Below are 14,572 nucleotides of genomic sequence, written 5' to 3' on the forward strand. Positions count from 1 at the left end.
ACTAGTCAAAACATTTACTAAATTTTATCATCGGTACAAGGACATCATTCGTAAATATAATTCAACATGCAGACATCTTATACGTTCAGGTATTTCACATCCAATCTTTTATGGTAATATTCTTTACAAAGCACAAAAATGTCGGCATTCACCTCAAAAGCTAACCAAACCTTTAAACAGACTTATTAAGAAGGGATATAGTTACGATACTGTTGTCAGGCCATTAAAGATGGCATTATTGGTATTAATATTGATTCACTCATAGAGTCTTTGCATTTTGATGGTATGATACTAAACCCATAACGGGAGAGATTGTGCTTGATTTTCATATGATGAAGACATAATCTTGCAATCAGTTTAATTGAGGTCTGGAGCTGGCATGTCAGTAACTGCTAGTAGTCCTTTGTTAATTTATGTATCATTGTCATTTTGCTTAGTTTCTTTTGTTACCTATTCTGACACCAGACATGGACTTCTTTTAAACTGAGTTTTACTGTGCGTATTGCTGTGTGTTTGTTTTTTTCTACATTGGCTAGAGGAATAGGAGAGGGTTGAGATCTCACAAAACATGTTTAACCCTGCCGCATTTTTGCGCCTGTCCCAAGTCAGGAGTCTCTGGTCTTTGTTAGTCTTGTATGATTTTTAATTTTAGTTCATTTATATGTTTTGGAGTTTAGTATGACATCCATTATCACTGAACTAGTACACATTTTTGTTTAGGGGCCAGCTGAAGCATGCCTCCGGGTGAGGGATTTTGACACATTCCCCATTTTCATACTCAATTTTACCTTATGTATTCATGTTTATAAAGAATACACATAGGGTGATACAAAAAAGCACCAAGTCAAAGTAAATACAACACTGTTTCAATATGGAGAAGACAAAAAACTATCACAAAACATTTCACAGGAAACTATTTCTGAGCAACACAAATTTAATAAATAACTGAGGATGTATGTGTTACCTTTCTATACATATATATATATATATATACAATATGTAACAATTTGATAGATATGTTGTTTTTAGCTCACCTCCTCTAAAAGGCAATGGGAGCTTTTGCCATCACTTGACATCTGTAGTTGTTGACCTAAATCCCTATTCGTAAACTTTAAAAAAAAAATTCTCCTCTGAAACTACTGGGCCAAACGTTCCTTAGAAAATCTTGTTCAAAACTTTGTATCAGAGGATTTGATTCATCAACAAACATGGCTGCTGTTGCTAAAAATAGAACATAGGGGTAAAATGCAGTTTTGGGCTTATTTCTCTTACACTAAAGCAGTTAGAGAAAAACTGATGCTGGGGAAAATTATAAACATGTCAAAGTCTTTCACTGCAGATATTTTTAGGAAAATCCAACTGCCTTTTTTTGGAGTTATTGCCCCTGAAAAGTAAATTTGATTTCATTTTTTGGCCTACACTCAAAAAATTAAACAGTTAGAGCAAAACTGTAGAGGTTAAAAACAATCAGAAGTCAAGGTCTGTTTTCTATGGAAAATTCAGAAAATGTCATTTATTTGAAGATTTGAAAATTTTTGGTTATTATCTTGAAAACTATAACAGATAGAGAGAAATTTTGAACATTTTAACTTTTCAAAATGGCATATTTTTACAAGGTGAGCGATTCTGGCTCTTGTGAGCCTCTTGTTATTCATGAGGTATGTGGCATGAAACTGATCAACACATCTAACCACCCAAGTACTAGTTATAATAATGCTATGCAAAATGTCACAATAAAATTATGTCCAGTAAAATTAGGTAAAGATGAAATCTAGCCTCTTAATAAAATCATAGCCTTCATTAAGCAATGCTTAAGACCAAAGGTTTGGAAACCCCAAAACTGTCTAAACAGAACATCCAAAACTGTTTAATAAGTATGAATAAAAGAGGCATTGAGTGTTTCAATTTGACCCCTAGCCTAATAACACACATTTACAACAAAAACAAAAATTCAGAGAGTTGCATGGACAGTGTCTTTGAATTAAAGCAAGCTTGAATTGCCTGGATCATTTTGAAAATTTAAACAGATACAAGTTTTACAAGAGGTCAACTCGCTATGATGGACAAGTGTATAAATGATATTGCAAGCCCTAAATGGCAGTAGGTAATTCATGGTAGAATCTGTTCCTCTAATGATTCAATAAAAAACTCCAATTATAATTTTCTGAATAAATTTTTGTAATTCAAAAACCTGCATGAATGTGTGAAAGACATAAGAGAAATATTATTACATCTGTTGTTAATTGTAGATAATCTGCTCCTATGTGTTGATGCCATTAGCCTATTACATCTGTTGTTAATTGTAGATAATCTGCTCCTATGTGTTGATGCCATTAGCCTATTACATCTGTTGTTAATTGTAGATAATCTGCTCCTATGTGTTGATGCCATTAGCCTATTACATCTGTTGTTAATTGTAGATAATCTGCTCCTATGTGTTGATGCCATTAGCCTATTACATCTGTTGTTAATTGTAGATAATCTGCTCCTATGTGTTGATGCCATTAGCCTATTTGATGGGAGTAGACTGGAAGGATGCTGGTATGGTAGGAGAACTTATAGGAATGAAAACATTCCTTAATGAATTCCTGGCCTATAAAGAGTTAGCTGGCTACATGTCCAACAGAATGGACTGCTCAGGGCCTCATTTATCTGTAGGTTTGCTAGTCTGTTATAAAAAACCTTTCTTGCCTTTAAGCCCAAATGGGCCATCGCTTTGTGTTTGAGGTTTGTAAACTTTTTCAATATTTTTTCTTTTGAAAACATTAGGTTTATTTACATTTAAGTTGGCCACTATCATTCTTTTGGTGTCTAATTGAAAGTTGTGCATAATATGCTCGTCAGCATGGTTACATGGCTGCTTTTACTAGAAATAGAACATAAGGGTTAAATGCTTTTATTTTTAAATTATTCTGAAGTAAGGCAACTTTGATGATTTAAATGTTGTTAAAATGGTTCTCTAGTCGTGCACTCACAGAATGTTTTCAAAAATCCCAAGATTGCTTCTGTGACTAAAATAGAGTAAGTTCCATAAAAAAATGTACAACAATTTTGCTAAAATTATTGGCTGCTTCAATTTGAATATGGTGTATGGTAAGTCTTATATAATCTTTTTTTCCAGAAAAAAAACATCTGATCCTGCTGCCAGTTTGTCAAATTTGTAGCAATATTTTATCTTAGGTTTCCATTAAGATAACTGCCAATACCCTTTCCTGCCAAACAGGATGACCACCATAACTAAAAGTAGAACATTCTGGGACAATTTTTTTTTTTTATCTGATCAAATTTGAATCATTTCCTGGTAAAGATTGTACACAAGGTGCAATTGAATTCCTGCAGTCACTGGCTGGTCTGTTATATTTCAGTCATATCTTCTCTACTTGTGTGTATGAACAAATCCTCTAGTAGTGCAGTTCTTGCTCCAAGTCAATGTCCACCACTACTATAAATAGAAAGTATTATATAAAACAGAATAAGGAAAAAAGTTTTAATGATCAGTTACAGAAAGAATCCAATGACATCACCTAACTTGTCCAGTGTGGCTGCGATAATGGAGCTTTTGTTGATAAACTAACCCATGACATCTTCCATTTAAAAGTGCACCGGTGTCTGTCAAATATCTAAATGGGTTGGAATCAATTAATTGCTTCTCCAAAACCTCCCTGTCATGTTTGGGGATTTGTTTGTGAAATAACAATAAAAAATAAGTTTTACTTGACCAAAATCATCCTTATGGTGTTAATGATCAAATTTATGTTATATATACCTGTCATAGACCAATGTGGGTGTCTTCACTATAAAAATCAATGATTAAAAATTGAAGACAGCCATAAAACAGGTAATATTTGTTAGCATGAACTTTTAAAAACTACTTAACTTTTTCTTAGCAACATTTTGGAAAACAAGATTTTGGTATAAAATACTAAATACACCATTTAATGCTAAAAAAGGCATACTTTATATAGAAATAAGAAGATGTGGTATGAGTGCCAATGAGACAACACTCCATCCAAGTCACAATGTGTAAAAAGTTAAAAGTTGGTTGTCCTTTTAAGGTAGCACAATACAAAAGCAACTAAATTTTATCAAAATTTCATTTTCAGCTGTTTTTGTTACTTCTTAATATTCCAAAACCACAGAAGAAAAATTCATTTACATATCTTGAACTGTTAATGAGTTTTGATGATAATTAGTTTTATAAACAAATGCATGTGTCTGACTGATACAAGATAAGAACATGTGGGCAGTACTTTGTGGTTAATCAATAGAATCATTTGATAGCTTTATGACCACTGACCAGCAATACAAATAACAGTTACGAAAAAGAGGTGGATTAGGGATTAATGGAAAAATGAAGATAATGAATTCCAAATAAAAATACATTTCATTAATGGAGCTGCCAGGAGAAAAAAAAACAAAGTACAATTTGGAGATATAGAGGGAATCAAAATATAAATGTACAGAAATTAAACAAATGTAATTGTATAACAATTAATGTACTGGAATTTCTTGGGGGAGAATGTTTAGATGTGAATTCTTTTTATAAGAAAATACAAATTAAATATTTCATTTTCAAACTGCAAAATTGAACAAAATCTAGTTTGTGTAAAACACCATATTGTCCTTGTATACAATTACAATTCTAAAAATCCCCCATAAGGATCCCCTAAACTGACCAACAGATCATTTTGTGTGCACGTGCATAACTTACTTTTTGTAACAATCAAAAAACAAAATATATTATGTTATGTACTAAATGAATAAAATCCATATTGAAAAAAGTAAATGCAATGTGTAATTAAACTTCTAAGATCATTAGTAGTAAAGGTTTATCATGGTGGGCGGAGTTTTGACCATATCAGTAGCAACTGACTTACAACAAGGTCAATAATGATATAACATCTCCCGCCAGATCTGGTTTTTGATGCATAGGGTGTGCATTTTCTCTATATATTTAGAATTCCTGAAATTGAATGCTTTCTTACTGGTCAAAACCTAATTGATTTATGATTGAAGGCCAATCCTGAAATATCCCAATGGTACATGTGTGAATTATATTGAAGTTAATGGGGTAGAAGTAGGAAAATCCTTATTTATTCAATTGTGACACATTCATTTTTGTCATGAAAATGTAGTTTTAAATGAATTTAGCTCCTAGATGGGTGCCCCTATATGTCTGATTTTCACACATGTTGTTCCTTGACCAGTTATCTTCAAAATGGTGTCGGGGGCCTCGGTGGCCGAGTGGTCTAAGTAGTTACTACTGTAATCACTAGCCAGTCAACACTGAGGTTGTGAGTTCGAACCCCGCTCGTGCGGGTGCACTCGACTCCAATCTTAATTGACTAGGATTGTCAGTTTTCCTATCGAAGGTCGGTGGTTTTCTCCGGGCACTTCGGCTTCCTCCACCAATAAAAACTGGCCGCCACGAAATAGCCCAAAAGCGGTGCTTAAAATTGGCGTTAAAACACCAAAAATCAATCAATCAATCAAAAGGGTGTCTCAGATTTCCAAAAACATCAATAGAACAAATTTTATACCCAATTAAATTTAGTGATCTCTTATGAATTTAGGTTGCAAACTTCATTGAAGGTTTATGAGAGAATGAAATACAATAGGAAAAATCTGAGACACCCTTTTGGAGGTCAAACTGTGTTATACAAGAATCTATAAAATATTTTGGGATGCTATGAATAACAAAGAAGCTATTTTCATTCAAGTGTGGACATCTCAATATTTGAAAGATTAATCTTTCTTCTTTCTTTTGGTACCTCATTTATAAAATTTAAAGCTGGATGAAAGAAATTACATCAGTTTAAAGTTGTCTGATTTGGGGTGAAAAAATCTTTGTATTGTGCTACCTTAAAAAAACGTTTTTTTGAAAGAAAAAAAAGGTCCTGAAAGGGGAAGATTAGATAAATTTAAAAGTTCAAAATTAAACATTAAGATGCTAGCAAGATTATAATGGGATTTGAAAATTTATGCATTTAGCAAGACAAACTTCAGTGGTAGCACATGGTATATGTCCTGTTTAGCAAGACAAACTTCAGTGGTAGCACATGATATCTGTCCTGTTTAGCAAGACAAACTTCAGCGGTAGCACATGGTATCTGTCCTGTTTAGCAAGACAAACTTCAGTGGTAGCACAAGGTATCTGTCCTGTTTAGCAAGACAAACATCAGTGGTAGCACATGGTATCTGTCCTATTAAGCAAGACAAACTTCAGTGGTAGCACATGGTATCTGTACTGTTTGGCAGAAATTAAAGGCAAAATGAGGTTTTACTTTTATTTATTTTTAGGGGGATTAGCTCTCGCTAAAATTCGCTTATTCTGGCTAAAAATGTGTATACAGAAAAAACAATTCCATTGTAACGGTTACAACATTTTCCTTCTTTTTTTTTCAGGTAAGATCAGAGACTATTGCTACCTATGCCTTGTGTGGATTTGCCAATTTCAGTTCCCTAGGGATGCAGCTTGGAGCTCTGGGTCCAATGGCCCCTTCAAGAAAAGGAGATTTAGCTCAGATTGTAATGAGATCTTTACTAGGAGGAATTATAGCCTGTCTCATAACAGCTTCTGTAGCAGGTGAGTGATTGGTTGCTCATTTTCAACATCTAGGGACAGATAAATGTTAGATAATAAATAAATATTACAGTGACCTAGTTGTAACAATAAATCAATTTGCTGATTTAAAAAGCATTCAATATAGAAATTGGACATTTGATATTTTATAGCTAATAACAAAAGTAGTATGTTTAATAGGAGCAGCAATTTTGCCTTTCAAAAGGCCATCATTCAAAATCTGTTGAATATTTTTGTCGAGCCTGCGACTTTTGTCGCAGAAAGCTCGACATAGGGATAGTGATCCGGCGGCGGCGGCGTTAGCAAACTTCTTAAAAGCTTTATATTTTAGAGGGTGGAAGACCTGGATGCTTCATACTTTGTATATGGATGCCTCATGTTACGAAGTTTCCGTCAGTCACATGTCCAATGCCCTTGACCTCATTTTCATGGTTCAGTGACTACTTGAAAAAAAAGTTAAGATTTTTTGTAATGTTAAATTCTCTCTTATTATAAGTAATAGGATAACTATATTTGGTATGTGCGTACCTTGCAAGGTCCTCATGCCCTTCAGACAGTTTTCACTTGACCTCGACCTCATTTCATGGATCAGTGAACAAGGTTAAGTTTTGGTGGTCAAGTCCATATCTCAGATACTATAAGCAATAGGTCTAGTATATTCGGTGTATGGAAGGACTGTTAGGTGTTCATGTCCAACTGGCAGTTGTCATCTGACCTTGACCTCATTTTCATGGTTCAGTGGTTATAGTTAAGTTTTTGTGTTTTGGTCTGTTTTTCTTATACTGTATGCAATAGGTCTACTATATTTGGTGTATGGAAGGATTGTAAGGTGTACATGTCTAGCTGGCAGGTGTCATCTGACCTTGACCTCATTTTCATGGTTCAGTGGTTATAGTTGAGTTTTTGTGTTTTGGTCTGTTTTTCTTATACTGTATGCAATAGGTCTACAATATTTGGTGTATGGCATGATTGTAAGGTGTACATGTCTAGCTGGCAGGTGTCATCTGACCTTGACCTCATTTTCATGGTTCAGTGGTCAAAGTTAAGTTTTTGAGTTTTGGTCTTTTTTTCTAATACTGCATGCAATAGGTCTACTATATTTGGTGTATGGAATGATTGTAAGGTGTACATGTCTAGCTGGCAGGTGTCATCTGACCTTGACCTCATTTTCATGGTTCAGTGGTCAAAGTTAAGTTTTTGAGATTTGATCTTTTTTTCTAATACTATATGCAATAGTTCAACTACATTTGGTGTATGGGAATATTTTATGATCTATATGTCAGTCACGCAGGTTTTATTTGACCTTGACCTCATTTTCAAGGTTCATTGCTCAGTGTTAAGTTTTTGTGTTTTGGTCTGTTTTTCTTAAACTATAAGCAATAGGTCAACCATATTTGTTGTATGGAAGAATTGTTAGCTGTACATGCCTGCCTAGCATGGTTCATCTGACCTTGACCTCATTTTCATGGTTCATTGGTCAATGTTTAGTTTACTTGGTTAATGTTAAGTTTATGTGACAGTTGTAATAAAGCTTTATATTTAGGACTATCAACATAATATCAATGATTAGTAAAGAAGGTGAGACATTTCAGCGTGTGCACTCTTGTTAATATACTGCCACAAAATACATATTTTGGTATTTAGCATTCCCAGTTTGACTTCAGTAAAGGTGGAAATCATTTGAGTATTGAGTGAAGGGATAATATGAAAATAAGAAGATGTGGTATGATTGCCAATGAGACAACTGTCCACCAAAGTTCAAATGAAGTGGATGTAAGCAATTATAGGCAACCATACGGCCTTCAACAATAAGAAAAACCCATAACGTATAGTCAGCTATAAAAGGCCCCAACATAATAAATATGAAACAATTCAATTGAGAAAACTACTGTACATTTATGTTTTATTTGCTCTTTAAAATTTGAAGAAGAAGAAACATCAATGATACCATTTGAAATCAATTTTTGGAACATTATAAGAAAATCTGAAAGCATTCCAAATATTAAGGAAGCTTATCTTCATAGATGCAAACATTGTGTAAATAGTTTGGTAAAATATCTATGAAAGCTTGCATGAGTTATTTGAAGATGTGCTCATACTAACAAAGGTTAATATTTCAGAATAAAAGGACTTCAGTGGTTCAATATTCAGCAGTTCAGAACTTCAGAGAATGTCTCATGATATCTCAAATCATTTCACTTTACTGGATCTTTTTGAAGTTTATCACAATTCTTGGTTCCACAGAGATCAGCTTACTTTCTACTTTGATGTTTTTTAAATTTGTCACTCCAGAATTATAGGCATTTATTGTTTTGAATTTGACAAATTTAATTGTGTTTCAGGACCACTAGCAGATTCTACAGTGTTTAATAGTTATGAGACTTCAGTGATCAAAACAAGGGGGTTAGGAATTGTGCACTCATGGTCAAGCTATTTATTTTCAATTATTTTACTTTTTTTTTTCAGGACTTTTGGTGTCTGATGATCCATCAATGATAGCCTGTACATACATGTCAAACTCTTCAGCCATCCTAAATTCTACAGTTACAAGTGTTACCTATAATGTCACAGAAGCTTTATGATGACAGTGTATTTTAGTCTGTACATATTTTTAACGGTTTTAATTTTTTTTTAAACATTTCATAAATGTTATTTTTAATTTTATGACTGTCTCCAATCCTTTATATACAACTGTAAGATTGCTTTTTTATTTCTTTTTTTATATCAAATATATGTTCTAGATCTGTCAAATCATACTCCATATAGGCTGACACATTATTTATAAGGCAGGCCTAACAACATTAGCTATTAGTTTTGAATCGCTAACTTTATAGTTGACAAAAAGCAAGAAACAGAAGATTATTTAGCTGGCTGAAAAAAAACCAGCATCATCCAACATATGAAAGCAAGTGCAATGCATATAATGCTGTCCCAATTTATTATTTGCTAACACTTCCATCTTTATTACCATTTGTAATAGAGCTAGTATTAACATGTATATCACCTATTTGTTTAGAAAGTTTGGTAGATATTTTGGTAATGATTCCCCATTTTACAGGGATAATTTTTAATGTGCTTTATGATAATACTTCTCATTTATGTGTTCAATTGTGTTTTTCTTGATATACCGGTGTGTAGTGTTTTAATTTTATTAATCATGTCTTTAAGACGGTTTATTTCTGTCTCAATATTTACAACAATAATATTGAATAAAATGTATACATTTGAAAATTCAACATTACTGTAAAGGATGGCAGAGGCGGGTTTAGGGTGTGGCCAAGGGTGTCACTATTGGATAGTAGAGATTTTAAAAAGAATAATTTATAAAGGATTTAGGGTGTGGCCAAGGGTGTCACTATTGGATAGTAGAGATTTTAAAAAGAATAATTTATAAAGGATTTAGGGTGTGGCCAAGGGTGTCACTATTGGATAGTAGAGATTTTAAAAAGAATAATTTATAAAGGATTTAGGGTGTGGCCAAGGGTGTCACTATTGGATAGTAGAGATTTTAAAAAGAATAATTTATAAAGGATTTAGGGTGTGGCCAAGGGTGTCACTATTGGATAGTAGAGATTTTAAAAAGAATAATTTATAAAGGATTTAGGGTGTGGCCAAGGGTGTCACTATTGGATAGTAGAGATTTTAAAAAGAATAATTTATAAAGGATTTAGGGTGTGGCCAAGGGTGTCACTATTGGATAGTAGAGATTTAAAAAAGAATAATTTATAAAGGATTTAGGGTGTGGCCAAGGGTGTCACTATTGGATAGTAGAGATTTTAAAAAGAATAATTTATAAAGGATTTAGGGTGTGGCCAAGGGTGTCACTATTGGATAGTAGAGATTTTAAAAAGAATAATTTATAAAGGATTTAGGGTGTGGCCAAGGGTGTCACTATTGGATAGTAGAGATTTTAAAAAGAATAATTTATAAAGGATTTAGGGTGTGGCCAAGGGTGTCACTATTGGATAGTAGAGATTTAAAAAAGAATAATTTATAAAGGATTTAGGGTGTGGCCAAGGGTGTCACTATTGGATAGTAGAGATTTTAAAAAGAATAATTTATAAAGGATTTAGGGTGTGGCCAAGGGTGTCACTATTGGATAGTAGAGATTTTAAAAAGAATAATTTATAAAGGATTTAGGGTGTGGCCAAGGGTGTCACTATTGGATAGTAGAGATTTTAAAAAGAATAATTTATAAAGGATTTAGGGTGTGGCCAAGGGTATCACTATTGGATAGTAGAGATTTAAAAAAGAATAATTTATAAAGGATTTAGGGTGTGGCCAAGGGTGTCACTATTGGATAGTAGAGATTTTAAAAAGAATAATTTATAAAGGATTTAGGGTGTGGCCAAGGGTGTCACTATTGGATAGTAGAGATTTAAAAAAGAATAATTTATAAAGGATTTAGGGTGTGGCCAAGGGTATCACTATTGGATAGTAGAGATTTAAAAAAGAATAATTTATAAAGCTATGAAGAATATATAGATTCACTTTATTTGTTGAATGAATCTAATGGATGAAGGGAAATAATAAGTCTGATGATTTTATATTATTGAGTTATGCCCTTAAATTGAAAAGACTTCTCTTGATAAAAATAAGCATTGATATACACTGATACATGAAAGAGTTTTTTTTTTACTTATGTCAGTATATCTTTTGGATCGAAACTTTCCTGAATTTTCCATTAAAACAGGTGGCACATGTGGAGCAAGGTTTGCTTACCCTGGCAGATCACCTGAGATTATCCCCTGTTTGTGGAGTTTTTTGTGTTGCTCAGTCTTCAGTTTTTAATGAAGTGATATGTATATGTTATTTGTTGATTTTTGCTGTGGTACTGTTTTTTTTTCCTTTACCATCTTCTGGATCTTTTTTCTAATAAGTACATTTATTTCAGTGAATCTTGTACCAAATGTTTAGTTAGGGTATTTTGAACTAAATATCTGAATTAGCTTTCTCACAGTTACATTTGTTTTCCTCTAAAACAAAAAAAAATGAATTCAAATTGCAACTAGTGGGAGCCAGTTCTTTGCTCACAGTAAACAGTAAAGTTTGTTTCAACATAGACCTGTGATCTACCATTTCTGTCTTTATTGTTAGTTTTTTAAGTTATTTTTTTATGTTTGTTTATGCTGTTTTAAATCTATTTAGATATCCATTTCAGTTGATATTATTTTTGCTTGCAAGTACAATTATGCCTTCCCTATAAAAATGGCAGCATGGATCTCGAATTTGACATATCTGCTAGTAATGTTTGAATTTTTAACATAATGACAAACATATTCAGAACTAAGACATCCCAGTGGGAAATCTAGTAACAAAATATTACCTCCCCTGTAAATATTGAAAACTACAAACTTGTAACATGCTAAGGACTTTGTGGAACACTCCGAAAATTGGTGACCCGAAAGATCTTTAGATTTTCTATGTTCATGATTTTTTCCAATTTTTTTTATCAATATACAGTAAAGATTTTGGCAGTTTTTAAATTTCAGTTTCACAAGCTTCTAACGCAATTATCTCGATAAATACTGAACATAAAACATCGTGTATTTGCATGTATATTTCTAATAACACAGTTTAACAATTAACTTATTTAAAATGAACAATTATTATTTGGAAATCATAATCGTCACCGGCTTTGTTTTATTATTGACTTTCTCTATCATAGAAGAGTGAATTTTCGTTTGTTTTCATTCACTGGATATCCCACTGATCCTACATTATAAAGATTGATAGTGTCATGAATAGAAAGAGCCAGTTACTGTGTGAATGAGGGATTTATGAAAATCAAAACAGAATAATACTCTCTGCAGATGTTATTTTTATCTGGACTAAATTCATGGTTGAACTAATTTTACTTTAACAGTTTCAACCTTTGAAAAAGTATAAATCATGTGAATAAAAATTTCCTGAATTTTGATGAAAAGACAGTTTTTATGTTCTGTCTATTCACATTAAACATTTTTACATGTAGCTGATCAGATAATTCATTTTATATTTGATATCCTTTGTAACTTTGAGACCTGGGAGTGATATGTTTTTATCAATTACAAACTTTAATTATATTGTATTAGATGAGATAAACTTCTTTTTCATTTCATGAATATTAAATTGATGCAATGAAAAGTAAGGTATAAAGTAATCATACATCTTTGTTCCATACTGAATATATATAGATGATATTAGCACCCATGATCATACTTTATAAATATTTTGATATTCTTATAATGATAAATTCAAGATTATGGAGGATTTAAAAGTTTACATCAGTATTATACACTCATTGCTCAATATTATCTAGTCTACAAGAGAGAAATGTTGATATTTTTATGTAAAATTTTGTGAGACCACACAGTAAAATTTGTCAACATATTGGTGAAACATTGCAAGCTGGACTTAGCTGGTAGCATATTTACTATATGATACATTAAACTGGTAGCATATTTACTATATGATACATTAAACTGGTAGCATATTTACTATATGATACATTAAACTGATAGCATATTTACTATATGATACATTAAACTGGTAGCATATTTACTAAATGATACATTAAACTGGTAGCATATTTACTAAATGATACATTAAACTGGTAGCATATTTACTAAATGATACATTAAAAGATTGCAGCAAAACAAGCTTAGTTTATTATACATTTGTCAAAAAAAAAGTTTTTCTCATTTACTTAGATAAAAAACAGATAGAAACACAATAAATTTTATGAAACTTTGAGAAACTCATTGGTGCAAAAGGTTTTGCCATTGCAAACAAGAATAAATATGGTTTTAGGTTTGAGGTAATCTCAATGGTTTGCAACAACATTCTAAAGCTATGTATGCACCCATATGACAATATATCAAAAGTCTACTTCAAAGGATAAAAAAGTTATGTCCCTGATATATATGTCAAAAAATCAATTATTTGATTATCTAAATTCACAAGTCGATGCTAGACCAACGCCACCATAAAAAAAACGAAAAACGACAAAAAGTAAAACAGTCTACAAAACATTTTATACTGATAGTAACATTAACTAAAAGCAACCTAACAGTACATAATCTGCTAATATGACATCATGCTTACACTAGATATTCTTGCAAGATGATGATGAAGTTGAAACAACAAGGAATTCTGACGCTGATTTTAAATCCTATGCATTATTTTAACAAAGCAGAACATTTATATAATTTTTAAGAAAGAATAACTCCCTTGGGCAAATGATCTTAGATGGATTTGGCCATTCAGTACTTGTCTCTTATAGGTAATATAACTCCTCCAGTATACATACATGGCTTTCAAAATTTGGTGTTCAGCACCTGACCCAAAGGGTCAAGTGAGCTTTTCTTGTCACTTTGCATCCGTCGTCTGTTGTCTGTTTACTTTTACAAAAAGTCTTCTCTGATGGGCGTATTTGAACCAAACTTTCCCACAATCATCATTGGGGTATTTTTTAAAACTAAAATAAAACATGGGGGAAAATGCAAGTTTTGTCTAATATCTTGAAACGGCTTTAGATAGAGAATATCTTCAGGGGCAGAAATGTTCACAATTTTCAGATCGATCTCCCTACTGTCCATTTACATCAAAACTGGCAGACTACTTATTATAGATGTAGCCCTTATAGTAAAAGACGAATTTTGTCAATTTTATTTCCAAAAACGATAATAAATAGAGAAACTTTAGAAAGGAAAATGATCAGCAAGACAAGATCTACTTTAAAGTCAAATTGCTGAAATCGTCATTCGACTCCTTATTGGAGTTATTGCCCTGTAATGACAATTTTTACTAATGTTTCACAGTATGGGTTTTTGCCTAATATCTTGAAAAATAATGAAAAGATATAAAAAATAAGACGACATGGAGTTATTGCTCTTTAATGACAATTTTTACCACTTTTTGTGTATTTGTCTATTATCTTGAAACCTATACTAGAGAGATTAATACTTTTAATAACAAAAATAATCAGCAAGACTAGATCTACAAATA

General features: G+C 32.3%; 1 protein-coding gene across 3 annotated transcripts in view; it reads left to right on the forward strand.

The window, feature by feature from the left end:
• LOC127730973 (solute carrier family 28 member 3-like) overlaps window positions 1-9,752 on the forward strand; it is a 46,208-nt gene extending 36,456 nt beyond the window's left edge. For all 3 annotated transcript variants that reach the window (XM_052239610.1, XM_052239609.1, XM_052239611.1), the window contains 3 exons: window positions 2,478-2,654; window positions 6,406-6,586; window positions 9,050-9,752. In XM_052239610.1, coding sequence (XP_052095570.1) covers window positions 2,478-2,654; window positions 6,406-6,586; window positions 9,050-9,165 — 474 coding nt within the window. In that variant the 3' untranslated portion in view covers window positions 9,166-9,752. The remainder of the gene's footprint in view (window positions 1-2,477; window positions 2,655-6,405; window positions 6,587-9,049) is intronic.
• The last annotated feature ends 4,820 nt before the right edge of the window (window positions 9,753-14,572 follow it).

The sequence above is a fragment of the Mytilus californianus genome, unplaced genomic scaffold (genome assembly GCF_021869535.1).
Source record: "Mytilus californianus isolate M0D057914Y unplaced genomic scaffold, xbMytCali1.0.p SCAF_2, whole genome shotgun sequence".
In the NCBI taxonomy this organism is placed as follows: domain Eukaryota; kingdom Metazoa; phylum Mollusca; class Bivalvia; order Mytilida; family Mytilidae; genus Mytilus; species Mytilus californianus.